This window comes from Bubalus bubalis, chromosome 10, assembly GCF_019923935.1.
Source record: "Bubalus bubalis isolate 160015118507 breed Murrah chromosome 10, NDDB_SH_1, whole genome shotgun sequence".
In the NCBI taxonomy this organism is placed as follows: Eukaryota; Metazoa; Chordata; class Mammalia; order Artiodactyla; family Bovidae; genus Bubalus; species Bubalus bubalis.
This window is the reverse complement of record NC_059166.1, coordinates 96,416,849-96,442,372: the sequence shown is the minus strand read 5'-3', so window position 1 is coordinate 96,442,372 and position 25,524 is coordinate 96,416,849. Positions and strand designations below refer to the sequence as shown.

The 25,524-nt window shown below is 34.6% G+C and overlaps 1 protein-coding gene and 1 pseudogene across 3 annotated transcripts in view; both read left to right on the top strand.

Annotated features, from left to right (window-relative positions):
• ADGRB3 (adhesion G protein-coupled receptor B3) overlaps positions 1-25,524 on the top strand; it is an 884,190-nt gene that overhangs the window by 326,714 nt on the left and 531,952 nt on the right. For all 3 annotated transcript variants that reach the window (XM_044924546.2, XM_006078271.4, XM_006078270.4), the window contains exons 4-6: positions 11,805-11,915; positions 17,701-17,862; positions 24,203-24,367. In XM_044924546.2, coding sequence (XP_044780481.2) covers positions 11,805-11,915; positions 17,701-17,862; positions 24,203-24,367 — 438 coding nt within the window. The remainder of the gene's footprint in view (positions 1-11,804; positions 11,916-17,700; positions 17,863-24,202; positions 24,368-25,524) is intronic.
• On the top strand, positions 402-2,095 carry LOC112587606 (annotated as a pseudogene).

Genomic DNA, 25,524 nt, shown 5'->3' with positions numbered 1-25,524 from the left:
ATGCTTGCTTCTTGGAAGAAAATCTATGATCAACCTAGACAGCATATTAAAAAGCAGAGATACTACTTTGCGAACAATGGTCTGTCTAGTCAAGGCTATGGTTTTTCCAGTAGTCATGTATGGATGTGAGAGTTGGACCATAAAGAAAGCTGAGTGCCAAAGAATTGATGCTTTTGAACTGTGATATTGGAGAAGACTCTTGAGAGTCCCTTGGACTGCAAGGAGATCCAACCAGTCCATTCTAAAGGAAATCAGTCCTGAATCTTCACTGGAAGAACTGATGCTGAAGCTGAAGCTTCAATACTTTGGTCACCTTATGCAAAGAACTAACTAATTAGAAAAGTCCTGCTTTTTCACATTGGGTTTTCTGCCAGGACACAGGTGTTGTGAAAAACCACCGTTAAACCTAAGCCAAAATGGGAAAGGAGAAGACCCACAACAACATCATTGTCATTGGGCACGTAGATTCAGGGAAGTCTACCACGGCTGGCCATCTGATCTACAAATGTGGCAGGATCGACAAGAGAACAATTGAAAAGTTAGAGAAGGAGGCTGCTGAGATGGGAAATGGCTCCTTCAAATATGCCTGGGTCTTGGGCAAACTTAAAGCTGAACGTGAGCGTGGTATCACCATTGATATCTCCCAGTGGAAATTTGAGACCAGCAAGTACTATGTTACCAACGTTGATGCCCCAGGACACAGAGACTTCATCAAAAACATGATTACAGGCACATCCCAGGCTGACTGTGCTGTCCTGATTGTTGCCGCTGGTGTTGGTGAATTTGAAGCCGGTATCTCCAAGAATGGGCAGACCCATGAGCATGCCCTTCTGGCTTACACCCTGGGTGTGAAACAACTAATTGTTGGCATTAACAAAATGGATTCCACTGAGCCACCCTATAGCCAGAAGAGATATGAGGAAATTGTTAAGGAAGTCAGCACCTACGTTAAGAAAATTGGCTCCAACCCCGACACAGTAGCATTTGTGCCAATTTCTAGCTAGAATGGTGACAACATGATGGAGCCAAGTGCTAATATGCCATGGTTCAAGGGATGGAAAGTCACCTGTAAGAATGGCAATGCCAGTGGAACCACCCTGCTTGAAGCTCTGGATTGCCTCCTGCCACCAACTCGCCCAACTGACAAACCCTTGCATTTGCCTCTCCAGGATGTCTATAAAATTGGTGGTATTGGTACTGTCCCTGTGGGTCGTGTGGAGACTGGTGTTCTCAAACCTGGCATGGTGGTCACCTTTGCTCCAGTCAATGTAAGAACTGAAGTGAAGTCTGTAGAAATGTACCATGAAGCATTGATGAAGACCTTCCTGGGGACAATGTGGGCTTCAATGTCGAGAACGTGTCTGTCAAAGATGTCCGTCATGGCAATGTGGCTGGTGACAGCAAAAATGACCCACCCGTGGAAGCTGCTGGCTTCACAGCTCAGGCGATTATTTTGAACCATCCAGGCCAAATCAGTGTTGGATATGCACCTGTGCTGGATTGTCACACAGCTCACATTGCTTGCAAGTTTGCTGAGCTGAAGGAGAAGATTGATCGCCGCTCTGGGAAAAATCTGGAAGATGGCCCTAAATTCTTGAAATCTGGTGACGCTGCCATCGTTGATAATGGTTCCTGGCAAGCCCGTATGTGTCGAGAGCTTCTCTGATTATCCTCCCCTGGGCCGTTTTGCTGTGCATGACATGAGACAGACAGTCGCTGTGGGTGTCATCAAAGCAGTGGACAAGAAGGCAGCTGGAGCTGGCAAGGTCACCACGTCTGCCCAGAAAGCTCAGAAGGCTAAATGAATATTATCCCCAATACCTGCCACCCCAGTCTTAATCAGTGGTGGAAGAACGGTCTCAGAACTGTTTGTCTCAATTGGCCATTTCAGTTTAATAGTAAAAGACTGGTTAATGATAACAATGCATCGTAAAACCTTCAGAAGGAAAGGAGAATGTTTTTGTGGACCATATGTTTTGTGTGTGGCAGTTTAAGTTATTTTTTAAAATCAGTACTTTTTAATGAAAACAACTTGACCAAAAATCTGTCAAAGAATTTGAGACCCATTAAAAAAGTTTAATGAGAAAAAAAAAAAGAAGAAAAGTCCCTGATGTTGGAAAAGATTGAATTCAGGAGAAGGGGACAACAGAGGATGAGATGGTTGTTCACCGACTTGATTTACATGAATTTCAGCAAACTCTGGGAGATGGTGAAGAAGAGAGAAGCCTGGTGTCCTGGAGTCCACGGGGTTGCAAATAGTCAGATAAGACTGAGCCACTGAACCTCATTCACCCAGGGACCTGTTCTGTTACAGTCCAGGACTTTTGGCTTCCTTAAAGGAATTTGTTAGAGGCCAGACAAGAAATTCAGGCAAACTTTATAGGGGTCCCTCCTGAGTCAGAGGGTTGGGAAAAGAAGCAACAGTTTCCCTGCTTGCTCAGAAGGTGGGTGGGAGAGTCAGCTTTTTCCTTATATGGGGTGAGGGAAGGGGTGTGTGGAGGAGTCCACCCAGAGAGGGGCTTAGGTGCTTTGCCCACCCCTTAGGTGCTGCTGCATGCAGGGGCATATGTGGTACCCTGCTTTTGCTTCTGATACCTGGTTTTTGTTCCAGTCTCTTCAAAAGTGGCAGTTGGGTTTTTCCACCTCTTTGTATCTTTTGGGTCCAGAATTTGCCTTAAATGTGCATGCACACAGTTACTTTTAGTCCCATACAGTTTCTCTGTGTTCTGTTACCCAAGAGAAGTGCATCCAGGTGTAAGCATTGAAGCAAAGCATTCCAGGTCCCAGGCTTGTCTCCGTTCCACACTGAGTGACTTGAGCAAAGGTATAGAAGCAGCTACAGCTTCATGTTTTCCTTAGACTCTGGGGCCTGGTTGTTCTGGGCACCCCAGGCAAGCTGGCACAGCCTCTAGGCCTCTGGGTCTGCTGAGAGATGGCCCACAGGTCCATTTGCCAACTTTTGACTTGAGAAAATGATGCAGTTTTAGTGCTTCAGAAGACCTCAGAAACCTGTTCTAGAATCCCCTTTTGCAAGAGGAGGAAGCAGGTTAAGAGAAGCTCAGGTGTGATGCTCAAACAGAAGCTGCTTCTGCTGGTTGACCATTCACTTGTCCACTGCGACCTTAAGTTGTAGCTTCCACCTGAGTTTCAGTGGTCTTCCTTCTCTGGAGGTATATGAAGCACTTCTTTGATACTGCAAATTGTTTTTAGTTCTCTTTTTGAATGCCTCTTGGGCTTCAATACTAATAAGGACAACCTATGGAAACAAGTTTGAATATATGTTAATTGATTATAAGGATAGTTTTTATCCTAGAAAAATTCTGAAAATATCATTCACATGTGTTCACATATCCCTTAAAAATAAGCTGTGTTAAGGGATTAGTAAAGATAGTATTATATTATTTTTAGAAATAATTATAAACACTCTATGTACATCTTAATCATTTTCATTAAATAAGTCAGTTTTATTATTTCAGTAACTATGTATACAATAATGCTTTAAACTAAAATGTAATAAAATGTAGAAATATAGCAGTAGATAAATGGTAAAACATGAATAGAACTATTTACTTAAAAAATAGATTATGTAGGAACAAAATAGATAGGTCAAAAAGTGTAAATGTCAGAGGAAATTCTCTTTTCTTACCTCCAGATACAACCTTGAGATCATGTGAATCAAGTGAATGTAATTTAAGTGCAATAAAGATGTTTCTGAATTATCAGTGCTTATGAAAACAAACAAACAAACAGTCATTTCACGGAATACCCACTAGGTATATATGTTGAACTGTTTTGGTCAAGCAACTACTTACCTTATCTTTTAACTTTCAGTTGTAATGTTGAATGCACTAATTCTTTTCATGGAGTATCTTATGAAATTATTTCTTTCAGTAAATATGCATAGGGTGACATTTCTTTCAGTTAAACTATTCTGTGCTCTACTGTTATAGTGGGCTTCCCTGGTAGATCAGCAGTAAAGAACCCTCCCACAGTGCAGGAGATGCCGGAGACTCGGTGGTTGGATACCTCAGTTGGGAAGATCCCTTGGGGGAGGGAATGACAACGCACTCCGATAATCTTCCCTGGAGAATCCTTTGGACAGACGAGCCTGGCAGGCTGTAGTCCATAGGGTAGCAAAGAGTCGGACACGACTGAAGCGACTGATCACACATGCACGTATACTGTCATAGTAAATGAGATTGAACTTTAGCAAGTTGAAAAGTCCCAAATGGATATGAGCTTTAATTAAAAAATCATAAAAGGGAGGAGGGAGGAGGGTTCAGGATGGGGAACACATGTATACCTATGGCAGATTCATTTTGATATATGGCAAAACCAATACAATATTGTAAAGTTAAATAAAATAAAATTTAAAAAAAGAAAAATCACAAAAAAATCATAAAGGAATTATTTTTCTTAAACATTTTAAACAAATACATAATATATAATATATAGATTATGTAATATGTATAATATATAAGTATGTACATAAAGGTAGCATCTATCAAAAATATTATACTAAAATGTGTGACTTTTGTAAACATAAACTTTTCTATAAAACATTTTTCCTGTAAACTTTTGGGGCATTCAAATGCACTCTCATTGCCGATGATTTGGACCCCAAAGATGTACTCAACCTGCAGTAAGCTGGGGCTGGCCAGCGTTCTGTGTGTCCTTCTGGTTCTTATCTAATGGGGGTACCCCAACTATCTGCTCCTTTACCCTTAGGAGCTGCCAGAAACCTGTCCGTCGAACCTGACCCTCTGCCCAATCACAGATGGTTGTATATGGACAATTGCAGCCACTCTTCATAGTTTATGCTGCCTCTAATTATTTTTCCCTACAGTCTGCTCTCCATTCTTCAGTTACCATAATCTACCTAAATGCAAATCAAACCATGATTTCTCACTCATTGCCTCTAAAATCCTACAAGAGTTTCTCGTTTCATTAGATAGAGATACTTTCCAGGGTTCTTCATAAGGCCCAAAAAAGGCTTTCTGTGCGCCTGATTCCCTCTCATGTCAGAGAGGTTGGCAGAAAGCCAGTCAGCCCTGTTATTGTTAGGAAAATACAGAAATGATTCATCCAGGGACAGCCCAGTTCACTTTCTTTTCATTCAGATTCCCTAAGATCTTATTGGGTCACGTTAGCAATAAGATTCATTTTACAGTATGAGGGGTTTAGTTCCCTACAAAGGTGCTGGAACTCACAGCATAGCATCTTATTTTGCCACTGCTGTGCTAAAATGTTAAATGCTGATGCAGGTCAACAAGAAGAGATGAATACTACTAGTTTGATATTGGAAGTAGAATTGCTTTTATTATTTATGTGTTTCTATATTTATTTTAAGCCTTACTATGGCTCAGATGGTAAAGAGTCTCCCTGCAATGCGGGAGACCCGGGTTCCATCCCTGGGTCGGGAAGATCCCACTGGAGAGGGAAATGGCAGTCCACTCCAGGATTCTTGTCTGGAAAACCCTGTGGATGGAGGAGCCTGGCAGGCTACAGTCAATGGAGTCACAAAGAGTCAAACACAGCTGAGCAACTAACACACACACTATATTTATTTTACTCATCTCCAATAAATGAAGTATTTTTCAAGCAAATCACTACTAATAGTTGATAAAAATTCAACTTATCTCAGAAAGAGATGAGATCATAAAATGCAATTGGATAATATATACTAACTAAATATTAACAAATAATTCCGACATTGATGATTTCTTACATGGAATGGTGTACCCAATTTACTAACATTTCCCAGAAGTCAGAGTTAGTATAAAAATAATGATGTAAAGGTTTATACCCCAAATGTCCTGGAATCATTCTAGATAAGATGCTTTATAATATAATTTTTGAATACATGTTTGAGAAGAGATTTAAAAATCTATTATTATATGTAATTATTTTTCAAAGCTTGTATTTGGAAATACAGTAAATTAGAATATATCATTTTTGTCTAAGAGTATCGATACTAAATATATTTGACAATTGTTTCTATAAAATAGTATGGGTTTTGTAATTTAAGAATTTAAAACACCTGATCATTTTTAGTTTTTCTGTGGACGTACTAACAGTATACCCTTTGATTATACTATCTTTTGTCCAATTTAGAAGTGCCGTAAAATCACCCATTTACTTAACAGAGAAATGGCCAATGTTGAAAAATAGCATTTCTGTGGTAGTATTTTCAAAAGCAAGATTCTATTTTTATAATAAACAGCATCTTGTTTCCTATAACCAAGTATCTGATTATGGCAATGAAACCAAGAAGTAATTTGACAGAAAGAATATCAAGTAATCTTTTAATTTTTAATAATGGATTGCTCAGATTTCTAGTGTTTCTTAATAGAAATTAATTTATTTTAAACAGCATTAATTTTGTGATCCTCTAAAAATGTATTTTATTTAAATATTTTCTGATATTTATTATGTAATGGTCATTCTTGAATTAATTCTTTGGAAATTGTCATTTATTCACTTATCATATTCCTGTTTGGTTCTTTGGGGAAATTAAAGTATTAGTATGTTTAAAATTGGGGCTTCCCCGATGACTCAGAGATGAAGAATCTCCTGCAGTATAGGAGAGACATGGATTCAATCCCTGGGTCAGAAAGATGCCCTGGAGGAGGAAGTAGCAATACACAGGAATATTCTTACCTGAAAAATCCTATGGTCAGAGGACCCTGATGGGCTACAGTCCAAAGGGTTGCACACAATAGGACTCGACTGAGTGACTGAACAACAGCAACATTTATAATTAACAGTAAAAGGTTTTTCTTAACCGGTGTCCTTTAGAATTTTAACTAATGATGCCTAATCTTAAAATTCCTTGTTTCCAATTGTTCATGTAAGTTCTAGAAATGTCTTTGATGATACAGACTACAAAAGATAATAGTCTTTTCCTCAATCATCTATTTGTTTCCATAAATCACCTGCTTGTACAAGCACTAAACAAATACTTGGTGAGGGAGAGAATACAATTTTTAAGTCTAATCACATTAAGTGTTTTTTTTAAAAAATCTCAGAAAACAGGATATTATAATGACTGATAATCTGGCTCCTTGTCACTACCTAGAGAACTCCAAGCAATCTTATGCACACAAAAGAATTTGCATGAAAAATAAAAGTATCCAATAAGTAAACAAACAAAAATAAAAAATAAACAAATTTAATAAAATGTAAGTGTAGCTAATTACTTCAATTAAGATAAGTAATTTTATGTACCTGAAAGGCTCAGGCCATGTTTAGTGGCTTTTCTTGGGTGTGAAAGTATCAGAGACTATTTCTTACTTATCTTTGTAATTTTAATACTTAACATAGTAAATAATTGACAAAAATGAAGTGGTATTTTAAAACATTAAGCTTTGTTTTAGGACACTGAGATTTAAGTCCTAAATAAAATAGTATTTTAATTATTTTCATAACCTGAATATATTTATACATTAAAATATATAGTAAATGCTGTTGACAAAAGAAATGTTGACTGTCATAATCATGCATACCTAACATTTAAGTACTTTATAAGAATTTTATTTTTTACCCATTGAACTGTTCACCAAAGAATATTAGAGAAATGATTCTCAGCATCTAAAAATTTGCATTTTAAAGAAGCAATTCATAGAATAAAATTTATTTATAGGATAAATATTGAACCCTAGCTATACAAAGCAAGAGGTGATTTTAAATCTCATAAGGTGTACTTCCTTCTCATAGAAGTTTATAATCTAGTTGGGGGAATAAGAAACCTAATCTAATAATTGAAAATCCATTATTGACATAAAACAGACAGAAGTTAAGGCATAGGGAAGCTGATGCTGATTGGTTGGTTAGTTCATGGTGGTGGTGCCATTGGGGGTGGGACTTGGGGTGGCTTTGTTGCAGGCATGCCTGGAGAAACAGATGTTTCAGGTGAGGAAATTAAGAGAAAGGGTGTATTGGCCTGACCATTTCCATGACCAAAAGTCGTGCAATGGGGCTGTAGCATAAAAGTACAGCATAACTTTGAGAGTTTCTTGAGAAGCAATAGTGAGCTAGAATAGTTTCTGTGGAAAGGTGAGCGAAAACTATCTGACAATGTGAAGTTAATATTTATATTGCAAGCTAGATGGCAGTAACAACTGTTATCAAATAATCTGATGTTCTACTTGTCCATACATTGAAGAATAAACACATGGTAAAATAATGAATTATGTGTGTGTGTTAACTTATTGATGATTTCACTTTATTATAACCCTTGATTTCCAGAAAAAAATTCATAACTGAAAATTGAACACCAAGAGTCAGTTTACGAGTGTATTTGTTTCTTAGTCATCTACTTATAAGTCCTGGGTGGAGGAATAAAAGACATAAAACTATATTTAAAGCAACAAATTCATATCTAACTTCCAGAGGCTACTGCTTTTTTCCGAAGTGCAGTGAAAGAGTTTGTATGAAAAAATGTGCCTAAACATGGAAGCCATATGAGTTTTATACATGAACACAGTTTATTGACCCCTTCATTGATAGTATCAGTATAAAGATATAGTAAATAACCCTGTATTTTCATAAGCCATATACCATATGTATATATACAATATTATGCTATACATGACTTCATCTGATTCCATAACTTGCTTTTCATTGCTTTCACCAAAGCAGATCATCTTTTTATTTGGCTATGCTATTTTCTCGTGTAACTAATGTAGAATATGATCTTTGAATCATTTGAATATGGATCAACAATCACGAAGAACTTACTTATTCAGAAAGTATAACACTCTAAAGGTTTACCTTCACTCACACTCACCAAGTAAGAGAATAATAGCAAACATAATAGCTCATTATTTTTAAAGTTTGGATTATTTAATTGGCCTTTATTTTCATAAGAAGTCAAGAAGATAATATCATCTTGAAAGAGAACACCGATATTTGAAAGTATCCCATTGTGAGATATGGATGGATCCATAACGTTTGTTGTTAAACCTCACCATTGATAATAACACTTAAACAAAGATGTTTATGTTTTTCCAAACACTCGGCACATAAACATTAGCAAGAGAAAGTCATTTAATTAGATAAGAGTTTACATATGTCACTTACAAACTGGGATTATTTTAGGTCTGAAACAGTCAGTCTAGAACATTTAAAAAAATACCACCATAGTGTTGCTTTTCCATCTGAGAAAAAGAAATAAATGGCTAACATGTCATCTGTCTTATAAGGAATTTGGTTACATCAATACTTCATAATAGTTTTAATTTTTAAAGTAATTTTAGATAAGTTGTTTTGATGGCAATAATAAAAATTTCATTTAAAGTTTTGGTTGTATAAAAATTATGTAATAATGTCAATATATGATTGAAGACTTTCTTAAATACTATGACCCATGGTAAGGCATCAGCACTAACATTTTATAACATTGGTGATTAATAAGTAGAAGTGACTAGATTGAAGAATATAGAAATCTAATTTGTAATATAAATATATTTGGGAGACTTCAATTACATTCCAGCTAATAATATGACATATTCACTGAAATAACCAATGCCTATTTTAAAAAAATAAGTAAACTCATTTTTAAACTTCAGAATTATTAAAAATTGAATATGACACTTTTAAAATGATCTCAGCAGTGTCAGCCTATATCCTCAGACTCCTAAATTTCAGGATCATTGTCCCTGTACAGTAAACTGTTTATCCTTAGAAAACAAATTGCAGGCTATTATCATACTGCCACTGAGTTGAAGAATTGCCTTCTCTAAAGCAGGTAATAAAGTTACCTAGTAGTTAGGATGTTGTGGGCATGGGATAATTTCTTTTGCTGTCCTTCACTCTCCGGGTGCCCAAACTACCTTAGTCCAGGTGTCAGAGCCTCCAGATTATTTTCGTGAACCTGCACTCTGATTCAGATGCCCTAAGTGAAAGACACACACACAAATACAATTTAAATGATAAATTCAAGGGGACAGAAGGTAAAGCATACTGTTAATAAAAATTACTACTAAATTTCCTTTGCTATTTCAGATCCAGAGAAATTTCAGTTATATATAATATTTTAAAATATTGGGTAGTGTATGAATCTAGATATAAATTTTCAAAGTAGTCACTTTCCAAAATCATTAAATGATATGTGATTAGATGCTTCTTATTAGCAGAATGAAACATGATTTAGGCAGAACCTACAGTGCACATAAACAAATGCACTGAAAGGTTGTTGGCAGCAATGGGAAACAGTGATGGATTTTACAAGATTAAACCAACTGACATTTTATGAAAATTTCAGTTTCCTGCCCTGAATTCTATCTAAACTGACAAAAACACACATTTAAATTTCTCAAATTTCTCATGGGATGTTCACTTGTGTAGAGTGTCTGGCAAGGATTTCTGATAAATCAATCTGTCAGGTGCCATACTTTTAATATTTATGAGGAAAGCTGCCAGGCTGGACAAAACACGTGCTAATGTTTTCTCCTCACACAAAAGATCAGAGCTGTGCATACAAAAATGCACTGCTTAATTGCACAAAGTACACTGTAGTATTTTAGCAGAAGATTATTTAAAGATGGTTGGGAAAAGCCAAAACAATAAGCTGGTGAAATTACCCATTCCTAAATGTTGACATTATTAGTTCTAGCAATATAGCTGCACAATCATTAGAACACATTTTAGCCAATCATCTGTGTCATGTAGAAAAGACCTGGTCTTAAAGGCCCAGCAATTTTCTTGTAACATTGAGCACCACTGACCTCTGGCCCTCAGCAATGCCCTCCCAACACCTGCACTCCGGTGAGCCAGAACAAAACATGCCATTCATGAGGCTTTGTTTTTATTAAAATTATTTTTAGTGGCTCAGTGGTAAAGAATCTGCCTGCCAATGCAGGAGACGCCAGTTCAATCCCTGGGTCAGGAAGATCCCACAGTGGGGGGAAATAGCAACCCACTCCAGTATTCTTGATTGGGAATATCCCATGGACAGAGGAGACTGGAAGGCTACAAAAATTATTTTATAGTAGCAGTGAAAAGTATGGAACTCTTACAGAGTTCTAAGTGTACAGATTAAAAATATATATTATGTGGAATCTATTCTTTTGTTCAGCTTATTTTTTTCTCTCCCCCATCTGTCTCTGAGTTATGCCCAGATTTTTCTTCCTTTCTTAGGAGGTATACATTGAAAGGATTAAATGAAGAAACCTGGAGTCATTCTCATTCTTAAACATAGCTTTTAAAGTGCTTAGAAAAGAGATGAAGAATTATGTGGGGACAAGGCAGGAGAAGATGAGAATTATTTAAGCTACCATTTTCTATAAGCTTTGGAGGACACCAAGGTCAACTTCATCTTTGGAAAAATAGTTCATCAAGTGAATGTTTGCCTTAGGTGAGCTAGGTTACAGGATTACTCACTCCACAAGAAAGTGCTGAAAAAACCTGTGGGGGTGACCACTCTTCGGCAAAGCAGCAACTGCTTTGCAGTCAGGATTCTCTCTCTGAAGAACAAGTTAGCACTGTGGTTGTATTTTTTCTGATGCATTGCTTCAAAACATGATCAGACAAGAATACACTACTTCTGTTAATTAAGCTGACTTAAAACCCGATGTTTCATTTCACTGACTGTTATTATTGTCTCTTGAAATCTTGTTCTTGTTTATAGATTTTTTTTGACTGGAGTTTAGAAATATTCCAAGCAGATGAGCCTAGAAAATTTAGAATCATGGAATGAATCAGTAACTTCTAGATCTGTGTAGGAACATATTGCATGAGACAGTGATGTGATTTATGAGAAATGTCTACACACGAGCTTTCATATACCTTTATTCTGTCTTTAGAATTTGGAATGATGGGAGATCATACAATTAAAAGTCAGCGACCTCGATCTGTTCATGAAAAAAGGGTCCCTCAGGAACAAGCTGATGCTGCTAAATTTATGGCACAAACTGGTAATACGTTAGTTACATTTTTCTATTTATTGTTGTTAATTTAATGAAACCACTGCATGTTTTCATAATCTTTTGCTGCACATTTGTCAGTTTTTGGAGCTGATATTTTTTTTGAGCCATTTTTTTTTTTTTTTTGTCACCAGTTAAAGTCCATAAATGAAGTAGCTGTGAATTCAAAGTGCACAAAAATGTGTAAGATTTATTTTGCTTTCAGCATGAGACATTTAGGATTTACATATTATTACTTACGTTAATTAACTAATTAAAATGTATTATTAAACTTTTACAGAAAGTCAACAAAGTTATTTCATCAACAAATGATTATTTTGACTTTTCAGAATTAAAATTTGAAGGACTTTAGATGATGAAATTTAATGTTTTATATGTTTAATATTTTTTTCAAATGTCTTGCATCATCTAACTATTAATTGATTGTTAAAATGTATAGCAATTAGAAATTTTTTTAGAATTTAATATTTTTAATTTGAAGAGTTTTCTTATATGAGCTAAATAATAAAAAGTTGACAGTCTTTATTCATAGCTGTAAAACACTCCTAGTAATTTAATATCAATAAAATAACTTTTTTGGTTTATAACATTTTAATTTTAAATAAATCAGATTATTCTTAAATACATCCCCTCCAAATATAGATACATTCCTCTTTTGGCTCATCATAATAAGTGGGCTATAGTTCCACCTCTTTGTACTGCATGTAGAATGTTCTTAGATGAAAATATGATTAAACTGTACTGTGACTATTTTCAGCCATCACTTTTATTTCAGGAAATTGCAAACTAACAGTTTTATCTATGTCTTCACAAAGTCTTATATGTCCCAATCTAGATGATGTGTTTTACTATTTTTACAGAAGTTTCAAGTACATGATCAACTTTTGACATAACATTCAGAGAAATTTTGATGAAATTCTCTTGAAAAATGAATATGTCCTTTAGTTCATATATTCTTCAGATAATATTTATTCAGAACACTAGATTTTTATCTACAACTTAAAAACTGCAAATGTTCTTAATGAATTGTGCTCTTAGTAATGGGTTAGTAGTCGTAGACTTGAATATATTAGTGGCAAATAGGTCAATGAATTCTCAGAACAGAAAGAACATTTAGAATAAATTCTACAGTTAAGAGCATATTTTTAGCTTTGTAAAACTACATGTTACAACCAAATCCAGAAATGAAGAAAGCTTGCTTATCTGGATTGCTTTTTGTGCAGCTTCTTGTTTAAGAAAAGCTTATTTATGTTTTTACTGTTTGTGCAAAAGCAAAAGTGCATGACTAGGTTTGGGCAAATTTTCAAATTTCTAAATGTATTTTTCTCCCTTACAGGGATCAAAAATTCAACTACTGACCAGAGATTAGGGAGTGTTTGTCTGTAAATAAAGCATAGAGCATGGGCTGACTACTCAGCCTTCTAAGATTAGAGGTGTCTTGACTTTTTGCAAAAGAAGTGGCAGACACTGGCTTACTAAAATTCCTAAAACTAGGGTCACTTATTAATAAAATGAAGAACCATAGTTTTAATTTTCCAAGAATGTAGCATGAGTTTTTTTATATAAACTTAATTTTTGGATTTGCCTGACACATACCAAGAGAATTCAGAGTTTTCAGCCAAAAACCTTTTTGCAAAGTCAAATCACAAGGAACATTATGTTTTCTTAGTGATTTATTACTAATTTCTGTTTTAATTTACTCACTATTTTCCAAGCATTGTTTTGTATCTACTATATAGTAACACATGATTTGGTAAAATAGATGAAATGCTTATTAAATAGATACATGAAGAGCTTTAAAACTGTTTCTCCATGCTGTGAACAATAAGTTGGAAATGTCAATGAACTTCAGAATTAAACTTCTGAAAATATTGATGGAATGCTTGATTTGGTAACTAGTATATATTTCTTATTTCATTTTAATCCAAAGATAAGCAACTATAAATACACGTATAAGACTGATTTTAAATTTAAATTACTATAATACTGATAAAAGACTAGAAAACTGCATTATTAGTTTTTAAAATGCTTAATTTGACACTCACAGTTGTAAAGCTAAAAGGAGAGGGTTTTTTCCCCTTAAATATTTTTTGAGTTATACTTTCTCTAGATGTTTAGGTAGTTGGAATAAATACAGCTGAGTATCACACAATAAAATTTTATGAAAGTTAACTTTTATTTATAAAACATCTATTTCACCAAGTAAAACTTTTCTATTTATAAAACGAAATAAATGAGTGTTACATATAAACAATGATAATCATTTGCTAACATTAATTTAAAAACAAAGAATAATAAAATAGATGTAAAACTGAATAATAAAATACAATATATTTGTATATTAGTCCTGAGGGAAAACAAAGCAGCAGCTATCAGACCTTAAAATTTAAGAATTCCTTTCAAAATGAGTAACCTGGCCTCTTCAACCAGTATGATCAGTCAACCCTTTTTATGAAATAATAATTAAGTGGTAATTTTTTTAGAAGAGTAATATTTAGTAAGGTTGTATTACTTTATCAAACTAACTTGATCATTTTAGTCGATTAGGTAATTGAGATTGGTTAGTTTGGGCATACATGTACAATGTTCGAATGAAATGAAATGCTGTGATAAGATATATAGACATCTAAATTAAATGCCAACAAAATGGCTTAAGCCATTTTAATTATATTCACTGATGCTTTTTTAACATCATAGTTATAAAATGGTCTTATAAAAATGTTTAGGAAATTAGTCTTTTATTCCAGTGGAGAAAATAGAATACATTAATATGTAGTATGTTATTTAAAACAGAAAAATAAAATTGTAAATATATTTCTAATTTCATAATTTTTACATACTAGCAACATTTTATATTAATATTTTGTTTATAGCTTAAAATGTACTCTCATACATTATCTCATTTAATTCTCACAAATAGGTTTTGAGGTAGATGTATTACTCATCTGACTGAGAGATTCAGAGAAATAAAGTAACTTTCTCCAGGTCTCAGAGCTAATATGCATTAGATTTCCATCAAACACAGGTCTTCTGACTCTACGTGCAGTGCTTTCTAGTTTCCTTTCATGTTTTATGTCAGAATAAGGAGCCTTAAAAGTTCCGTAGATACTGAATCCTTCTACACCATGTGTAATGTGCCTTCAGTTACAAGTTAAGGAACCAAATTATAGTAGTTTGTGCTCTCTCCAAAGACACATATATTAAAAAGAGTATACATTGTGTTATACTTTACTATTTTAATATCAGTGCATTTTTTATAAAATAATTTTGCTGGAAAGTGTTTCTCACAAAGCCCCAAGACTAGAACAGCCTTCATGCCTTTCTGGGATGAGGCCATGGGCAGAATGGAAAATGTAACTACTACATGGAAGTATTACTTGAAATTATAGATGGAGATATAACAAGGTCATTTTTATAGGTTGACCAATATTTTAATGGCAAGGTTTGATTAGTAATTGGAAAGCCCATATATATGTTATCCATTTATTTATTTTGGTTTCGATCAACGAAAGGAACCATCAGTTTGAGCGAGTGAATTAGCCAATTCTGAAGAATAATTATCAGTCCCTCCAACCTAGGCATCACTGTCTAGCTTGTTCAACAACCTTGTAGCTTCATACATACAGAAGCAACCTGAATTTTCAAATATTTGTACAAAAATGCACTTAAAAGTAGTTTGTGATCCTGATTCATTGCTCACTTTAATTAAAACATTTTTTCCTGCCATCATAACAATGCAATGCTTTTGTGGAAAAATAGAACTAATTGTATTCATGACTTTTATCATTTGCTTATTATAGAATTCACAATGTTCAAAGTTTTCTGGCTTTTAATTAATAATATTCAACCATGATATTTCTACTTCACTTAGTCTTATCATAAACACCAGTTCAACTATCACAAGAAAAAAAATTTCATTATATTTTCCCCAAATTTAAGTTTAAATTTTCATTACTATATACATATATATGCATGTATATATATATGTGTGTAGATATTTTTAACCATTGTTATATTATTTGGTTTCTAAAATAATGATTTTCAACCTTGATAGAGTATTCTTTAATGTAAATGCATAATCTATTAGTCATAGATTTAAATATTATTCAAATGTCATTCAATAACATTTTATGGACTAGTAATATATAAACTGGTAGAGGCAAAAAATACTGGAATAATCAAGGGTGATGATTAGAGTATGACCAAGACAAACATTGATCACAACACTGAAAAGATGTCCTACTTAATATAAAATGTCGTCCCAGTTACCACTGTACCCTATGACATACATCCAGTTATAAATGCATTCTGTTATGTATACCTCTGGGTGCATAATGCAGACCAATATAAGAACAAATGTTTCTACTACATACTCAAAGTGTGGTTGGTGGACCCATGCTTGTCTGTGACCTAATTGTCCTGGGCCTTGAGATAAGAAGCTTACAACAGAATGTAACTTGAACTACTTTATCAAATGCATGTTTTATTTCAGCTGATTTTTCTCAGTGAAGAAATCAGAACATTGAGTTACATTCTGATCCAATCTCCTTCTGTCCTAGAGTCCCCGCCTGTGGATCAGCTGCCTTGAGTTACACTGCAAGTCATTTCTAAGTCATTTACTAACCTTTCCACAGAAGGTGGACACATGGATTATCACATTCTATCCTTTGAATTCTATACCCAAGGCAAATTCTAAGTGAAACCTATAAAATATAAATTGCTCCTTGGTTTATATAATCAGTGATACAAAGCTTTCAGAAACACTTTGCCAAATGATGGAAAAGTACTTTTTAACAAAGTCTAAATTTAACTAGTATCCTCCAGTAGGTAAATGGCCCGACTTTGTATTTGGAGAAAAGCAACTACAACTTTTCCAATCAGTTTTCAAAAATCTATTCTGAACACCATGACCAGAATATAATTATCAATAGGAGCTCTTGGGATTGTCTTAGAAATTCTTGATTTTACATCTCCTTGGGATGTGACTTTGGATAATAATAGAAGGGAGACATAGTTTCAGGGTGATACCTACTCCAAGAAAATTAATGAATTCAGACATTCAATGACTTTTAAAACCCTAGTTTTTAGTAAAAACTAGTTCCAGGTTAAATTGACAGACATCATAGAGAAATTTTCCTTTATTTCAATTAAAATTCATTTTGAGGAAAATTGTGAGCAGAACATTTTAAAACAAATTATCACAAATGAATAACTGTTATAGGATGAAAAACTAGGAATTGAACTAGGAATAAATTATAAATAAGTGTCAGTGTTCAACACAATAAAAATTAGATATGCCCAAACTCCCAGGCCCTACCTAATTCAGCATTAGAAAGGAGATTATGCAACAAAGAATTGGGGAAGGATGCATCAATATATGCCTGCTCGCCAAAGCCAGAGTAAGTTTAGCCATGCATTTTGCTTTCTCTTCCAAACAAGTACAGAGCCTTAGACTGGTTTGAAAAGAATTGCTCCAACAATCATTCATTCCTTGTTAAAAATTACGGACTGGTCCATTCATAGCATCCATGGCCCAGTGGATTTGTGAAGCAGAGTCTTGCTAACAAGGTTATAGCTAACGTGAACCTTGCATCATAGTGTCATAGTATCTCTATTTACATTTCTTTTTCTCTGAAATGTTTTTGTATGGCTTTGATGTACTGTCATGTTTTTACATTGAAATTATCCTTGCATGTCATAATGTCACTTTGGTATAATGCTTACTAGATGAATATTCAAGACGGTATTTCATGTTTGTTTGTTGTCTTGCTCACAGGTGAATCTGGCGTGGAAGAGTGGTCCCAGTGGAGCACATGCTCAGTTACTTGTGGTCAGGGGTCGCAGGTGCGAACCAGAACTTGTGTATCACCTTACGGGACCCACTGCAGCGGCCCATTAAGAGAATCAAGGGTTTGCAATAACACTGCCCTCTGTCCAGGTAGTGTTAGCAGCAACTACAACTGTGGATGTTATTGAATTGTGTCATGCTACGCATTTGGAACAATGTGTTATTTTCATATGAACTGGGTATAGACATTTTAATAAGAGTGAATAAGTGTAATTTGTTTTCAGCTGTGAAATTTTATTATGTATGTGCTTCATTCTGCTTTCAGAGCAGTCAAGCAATTATATAAGTGACTCCCTACCCACTTGAAACTATAAGTTTGATATTTCTGTATGTTTCTCATGGTATTTAAGGTTCAAAGTCTTATTTTAAAAGGTGAAAAAGTCCGATTGAATGTTGGATGAACAGTGAAATTTGCCAGCATCCTGGAATGTGATCAGTAGGCACTGTTTAGGCAGTGGTTAATGCAGCAATACAACCTTTAAGGCAGTCAGCTATTTTCCTACCACTTATTTAACCCATCAGAAAAAAAGTGCCCCTGACCAAAGGACTTTCTGTTAGTTTATTTCATTCAAGTGACTGCCCTCATCAAAGCCATCCTCTGCTTTGTAAACTTAAAGTCACTAATGGAAAAAGATGGTCTTCTTTATAGCATAATAGCTTACCCACTTAGGACCCGGTTTTTCCATGTTGCTTCATTTTTTGGCAGGCAGTGCATATATGCATATTATGAGCATTTCTTCTTCTCAGAAGTCTGACTTTCCTGTAAAATGAGTACCAACAGGATTCTTTCAAGAAGTCCAAAGCACATAATCCTGTGAATCTCCAGGTTTATACTTATGCTCAGCCATCTGACGGATGGGTGATGCAAACTCATTATTCCCTGCAGTTGACGATGGACTTGCATTCACAGCCCATCGAGATCCTCTGGAGTGAGATGGGCACAAGGAAAGGGCCGGGCACTGCGCTGCCTCTCATCTGGTGAAGCGTGCGTAAGGCTTCTGGCGAGTTCCACTTCCAGAGAAGGCGGATTCTGCAGTTGCTAAAAGCAAATGTACAGAGTGGGCGGCCCGGGGCAGGGATAGTCCGGATTTCCCAGAAGGGGCAAGGGCAACCCATTCAAAAACAAGTTGGAGGAGGAGTTATTTAATAGGGACAGTTTTGATTTGCAGAATGAAAATTTTCTGGAGACTTGTTTCCCAACAGTTTGGATATACTTAATACTGCTGAATTGTATACTTAGAAAGGATCCAAAGATAAATTTTCCATTTGGTATATTTTTATCACAATAAAAGGAAAGACACGCTGGTAAAAATAAAAAGGGAAGAAAGTGGTGAGCAGTCCTGAAGAAGGAATGCTTTGGTGAGCTGGGAGATCCCTTTGTCAGGGGCTTGGAAGGCACATAGCAGTAGAATTAAAAAATAAACAGTGGGACTTCCCTGGTGATCCAGTAGTTAAGAGTCCACATTTCCATTGCAGGGGGCAGTGGATTTGATGCCTGGTTACTGAACTAAAATCCCACATGCCCCACGATGCAGCCAAAAACAAAAAGTAAATTAACTAAACAGAGCGGAACAACAGGAAAAAGAATAGATATATATATAACACACACATATAACTGAATCACTTTGTTGTACACCTGGAACACTGTAAATCAACTCTACTTCAATTAAAAAAAGATAAATAAGGCAGAAATCTATGAGGAATGGGAGGTAGAATTAGCAGGAAAAGAGCAATAATTCCACTAAAAACAAGAAAAGTCAATGAGCATCAGAGAGAAACAGACTAGATGAGAAGGAACATCAAATGAAAAATAAAAAGTGAGGGAAAAATGCTTAAGGAAGTTGTAGATGGGGAAGACAAAAAAAAAAAAAAGACAAAAACAGGAGTCACAGAGCAAAGTGAACTCTAATACATTAGGCAAGAGCAGAAAAGCAAATAGTAAGCAGATGGGCATTTTAGAATTAAAACATTTCTAAATTTTGTAGGTAAAAGGACCTCATGAGGAAATGCTAGTGGATTTTCTGCTGAGTGTAGGTTAAGTGCACAGCGCACTGTCTGGACTAGTACTTAAATCTGGCCCCTACTTAACAGTGTTTACGTTAAGGGCTCTGTACTGGACAAGGAGAGAACTGTCAACAGAGATTTAGGTTGTACTTGACCTATACACTTACCTTGTCAGCATCCTTTTGAAGAGTCAAGATCCTTTCAATGTACAGGAATAAAATCTAATGGCTAACAGATCCCTAAGTGCAGGTCTGAGCGGGGCTAAGGAGTTCCCCACAGTTCTCTGTTCAGAGCTTACTTTCCAGACACTAGCCATAAACACTCACCTGGTTGGCAAATGAAAACCTCCATCTTCCTACCAGACGATGTTGATTCACCCCTCCCTGGGCATGAGACCATCTGTCGTGGGACCAGCATGCTTTCCCTTTCACTCTGCATCTCAGGTCCAGAAAACAGTAATAATCTATGATGGTCAAGTTTGTCCTCATTTTTTTAAACCTCCTACCGTGATGCCTACTGAAGAAGTACATGCTAATTATTGGTTCCTCTTCACCTCCACATACATAGAGGTTTGTCTTTCTAAATATTAGGATGATAAGAAATCTGTATCTTTTAATCATCTAACCACTGTTATAGTTCTGATATTGAATCAAAGATCTTGACAAGAGTTTTGTTGATTTCTTTTTAATTTTCCAAACATAAAGAATAACTTAGCAACTTTATTATTTTTTGAATGTGCAATAGTTACCCCACTACAAGAAATTGTGATACGTTTCAGATGGTGATTGTGCTTGTTATGAAATATTTTGTGTTCAACATTTTGTTCACTTATTTGCCATGCTGGTAAATATGTATGTTTTTATACAACATACAATGAAAACACTAAAAAAAAAAAGATGAATTTAAAATCTGAGATAGTACTTTGAATAGTGTAAATATTTTTTCTGAAATAATAGCTTATTCCCAAGAAGAACGTTACCTCAGAAATAAATAACCCACTTGTCACACTGTGTATAAAGAAGTGCATTTGCCATTTAGTTAATGAAAATGACACAAGGAAAAATTGAATGTTAAATATCACTTTTCACAAAATGTATGGAATGATAGAACTAGAGCTTATATTTATTTGTGCTACTAAAGGTTAATCAATAGTGTTATATATTAGTTACCATTCACCCATATTATTTACATTTAAAGAGTTTTTTTTAATTAAATTGCATAATAATGTGTTATTTCTAATATGAATCCTAAAATATCCAGCCTTTTACAAAATTTTTGCCTTGACATCATAGTTTCTTAGAAGCTTTTATTGCTTAGAGAAGAAAATGCTAGAGATAAACAGAAAGTAAATTGAGAAAATTAGAGAGCTATGTGAGATTGTGTATTTACTGACCTGGTTTTGGCAACCCACTCCAATTTCTTGACTGGAAAATCCCATGGATGGAGGAGCCTGGTAGGCTACAGTCCATGAGGTAGCAAAGAGTCAAATATGACTGGGCAACTTTCTTTCTTTTTTCTGACTTACAGTTTTATGATCTCTTCCAGGGTTTCTGAAACCTTGGTACTATCAACATTTTGAAGTGGATAAATCCTTATTGTGGGGAGCTGGCCTGAAGGTGCAGGGATGTCTGGCAGCATCCCTGACGCCTACCCTTCAGATGCCAGGAGACTTCCTTCTTCCCCTGAGGCTCTGACAACCAGATAGTCTCTGATGTTCCCAGATGTTCCCTGGGGAGGCAGTGTTGCCGCTGGTTGAGAACTACTAATCTACTTTATATGTACTGCAGTATTTTAGAATAAATGTTTATTTAGGCTAAGGAGTGGTTTTGAATTTTTTTTAAGGTCATAGTTTTCATATCCATTTATTTTCTTAAGGAAAAAAAAAAGAAAACTTTCATTTAACAGAGTTATCTTATACATCCCAATCTAAATTACAACATAATTTGTATACTTATTTCAAAATCTGGTAGTAATATAATTTGCATATTGTATATTCTTCATTTCATCTCTAGATAGAATAGAGATGAAATAGAAATATTACAGCTGGTATCTAAAGAGGAAACTATAAAAATAGATTGATTAGATTTGCATCGAGGCATATTTTTCAAATGCACTAGATCACTTTTCATACTTTTCTAAAAAGAAAAGTTTATATAATGAATTCCCATTAAAATGAAAATATTTAACCTTTATCCTAAATCTTATGAAGAGAATTTATAAAATTTATAAAAAAAAATTGTGCCCTAATTTCCTACTAATTCAATAGTATCGTAAAAATTATTGATAATTTTATGTCCTTTTCAAATAAAAAACAAGTATTTTTGCTTTTTAAAAATGATGTGGAGGAGTCTCGAAATTTCACCATGAAACAATAAAGACTTAAAAAGTAGGAGGTAAGATTACTTTTCAGAGGATTCTAGCTTCATAATTTAACTAAGTCATCAAGATTAATTAACATTTCAGTAAGATTTTGGAGAAAAACCTGGCAGTTTAGCAGCGTTTTCTTCTGAAGCATTGTTCACTGCTTTTGGAACAACGCAGTTTGATAGAAGACAAAACGAACAGAATGAGAAATAAAAATACTATATAGCCTATTAACATCTTATACAGAAAATAAGGGAGAAATGATGTTTTTTAAATGGAGAAACTTGGTAACTAAACATAAATGCAAAAATTGCTTAAAGGTATGCATTTTACATAACTAAATGTTTGTATATGTTACTTTAAAATATTTTGCTATAATTAATCATATATTCCCATATGTAAATATAGGTATTTGTATATTTTTTTCCTTAGACTTTAAATATAGACTTACTATTTATTCTTATACCAATAGATACAAATTATTTTTGGTGTTCCTAAACTTAAATGGGAAAAATGCAAACATGTTAATTTCTCTCACTCTTTTTCTTTTTTCTTTTTTTTATAAAACCATCTCTTTTTCTATACAGTGTGTTTGAAATATATTTGCCAGCTAGTTTCATAGTACCTTAAAGAATATTTCATTGACTATTGCCTAAATTTGGCTAATTTTTCCAATATTTGAACACATTTTCACAAGTTGGGGCAAATAAATAGTATAACTAGAACAGACTGCCTTATAATTAAGGGTATTGTATCTGTGTTTTTAAAATAACAACTTGGTCAGCAGATACGTGAAGAAGATTCTAGACGTACTATATTTACTTGAATAACTCTTCTGTTACTTCTACTTGCCCTGACCAATGTTGAAGAGAAAATGAGCATCTTTTTTTGTTGTTTTTATTTAAGTATAAATTTCTACTCCCCCTACTCATGTCTGTAGGTGTTATATCAAGCATTTGCTCATGGACTTTCAAGAGTAAGATAGAGTTTCAATATCAAGACAAGAACTTTTGACCTGAAGAGCACATTTTGCCTGGTTTATTTTAATTTGTATTATCCATGGAATGGATATAATACATGTATTATCCATGGAGTGCTACTGCTTACTGCCCCAAATGTTAAAAACTGGGATGGAATTGGTGATTTGACAGTTCAAGAAAGGGACCTAAACTTTGAACCCTAATGGCCTTTTGGCAAAAGTTATCAATATTTATGTGAAGTGTTTATTATGGAGGAACACAAATTATGTTAGTATTTCCATTCAAGTTTGAATTCATCATGATGGCATATTTGAAGTACTGATGTATTGATAGTTATATGAAGCATAATCTTAATTAAATCATTTGTTTTTTCAAGAAGTTTTACTTAGTAGGAGAATTACCAGTGTCATTTAGTTATTGGAGGAGGAAAGGTGTCTTCTGGTTTCCTGGCTATTAGAAATAGGTCTTCATATTTGCCCCTCATGTTAAACCTAGGGAAAGAGGGGACTCTTAGCAAATAAATAGAAATTTGAAATTTACCTCTTATTCAAAAAACAGTGACTTTAAACACCCAGATTTTAAATGGCAAAAATACATTTTATAAAATGTGAGGTCTGTTTAAAATATGTACCTTCAATTCTCTGACACCATAAAATTTATTAATCAAATTTATTAATCCTGAAACTTTTTAAATGTTGAAAAAATTAAGTTGACCCTCTCTATTTAAACTCAGCTTTAACTCCAGAAGGTTACTCTAAGAAATTTAGTTTTACATAGATGTGAAATAACTCATGACTGTTTTACCATGACATAGAGAGGTACATTTCCATTAAAAAAATAATAATAAACTATATGACATAAGTAATTGTTCAAATACAAAGGTACATGCAAGTTTATATTATTTTAATAATTTTTGAGTTAACTTACATTTTGTGGCAAATAAGAGTAATTCAAATGAATATTTAAAATACCTTCGTACTTGTCTATTTGATGAGTTTTTTTTCTTAGTTATGTATTTAAAAAAGTAATCTTTGACTTTGCGTCTCGGTTTCTGTTGTTGAAGCTTCTTTGCTTTATTGCAGTCCATGGAGTCTGGGAGGAGTGGTCTCCGTGGAGTCTGTGCTCATTCACCTGTGGTCGAGGCCAGAGAACCAGAACGCGGTCGTGCACTCCGCCCCAGTATGGGGGGAGGCCGTGCGAAGGGCCAGAGACGCATCATAAGCCGTGTAATATCGCCCTCTGCCCAGGTGAGCCTGTTCTGCATTTGGTGAGCTTTGTGTTTCTGATCTTTGTTATATGGTCCTCAGAATACCTAAGAGATTTTAAGAGTGCAACCTTCATTTAGCCTCATTGGAAAATGAGCCTTTTCTTTATTGATTCTTGCTTAAATAAAGCCAGCTACCTTCCTTGATTCTATTGTATGCAGTTGTGTATATTAATATTTCATTAATTTTGAAATATTAATAATTAATACTGTGTACCAGGGGATGCTCACCTTTAGTGAAATTCTATAAATATGCATATTAATGATTCCCACTAAGACTTTTATCCTATACATGGATTTCTGCCCTGGAAAAATTATAAGGCTTCCCAAAGACTTGAATGGACTGTTGCTTCCACATTGTAAATAGAGAGTCTGGTGTAGAGATGGTCCTTCCATATGAGGATTATAGACATTTGCTGGAAAATCAGACTTTCTGCATTCACTGCTAGATATTCAAAATGGTTAGATCATAAGTGATATATAATCCTGATGTGATTATGAGGACTGTAAAATCTGTTCTTCAAGTGTATTTATATTTTTTTATTTTCCTTTAAAATGTTTCAATTCTGTTTTACCTTTTGATAATTTCCCCCATTGCTCCAGAGAAAAGTCTTCCTAATGCTGTTATTTAGGATGCGGAAACATTCACACATAAAACAAATACCTACAAAATGAAAAAGACTGATCTCTAGCTTGAAGGGGGTTGCAATTTATAGGAGAAAATGAACACAAACAATGATAGAATCTCCCAGGAAAGCAAAGACACTTCTTAGAAGAAGAGACAGGTATGAGTGGCAAATGGCAAAGTCTAAGAAAAATGCACAGACCAGTATTAATAAGCAGCATGTTCTGTTTGGAAGAGTTTCTCACTGGCCCATGCAGTCACATATTCTCCATGCAGTCAACAGCTGGGATCCCAGTAGTGAACTCCAGACATATTACTTAACTCACATTGAGTCCCATTTGCCCTCTACATTCCCCACATTAATATCTTATCTTATAATACAATGTTTTAAAGTTCTTCTGGAACTTTTAAGCGTCTAAAATATCTGAGGACTATGAAAAACACTGAAAATGCAGAGAAGAAACAGTCATCTAACAAGCTTAATTGTTCCCTTTTAATTCAGACAGAGACTAGAG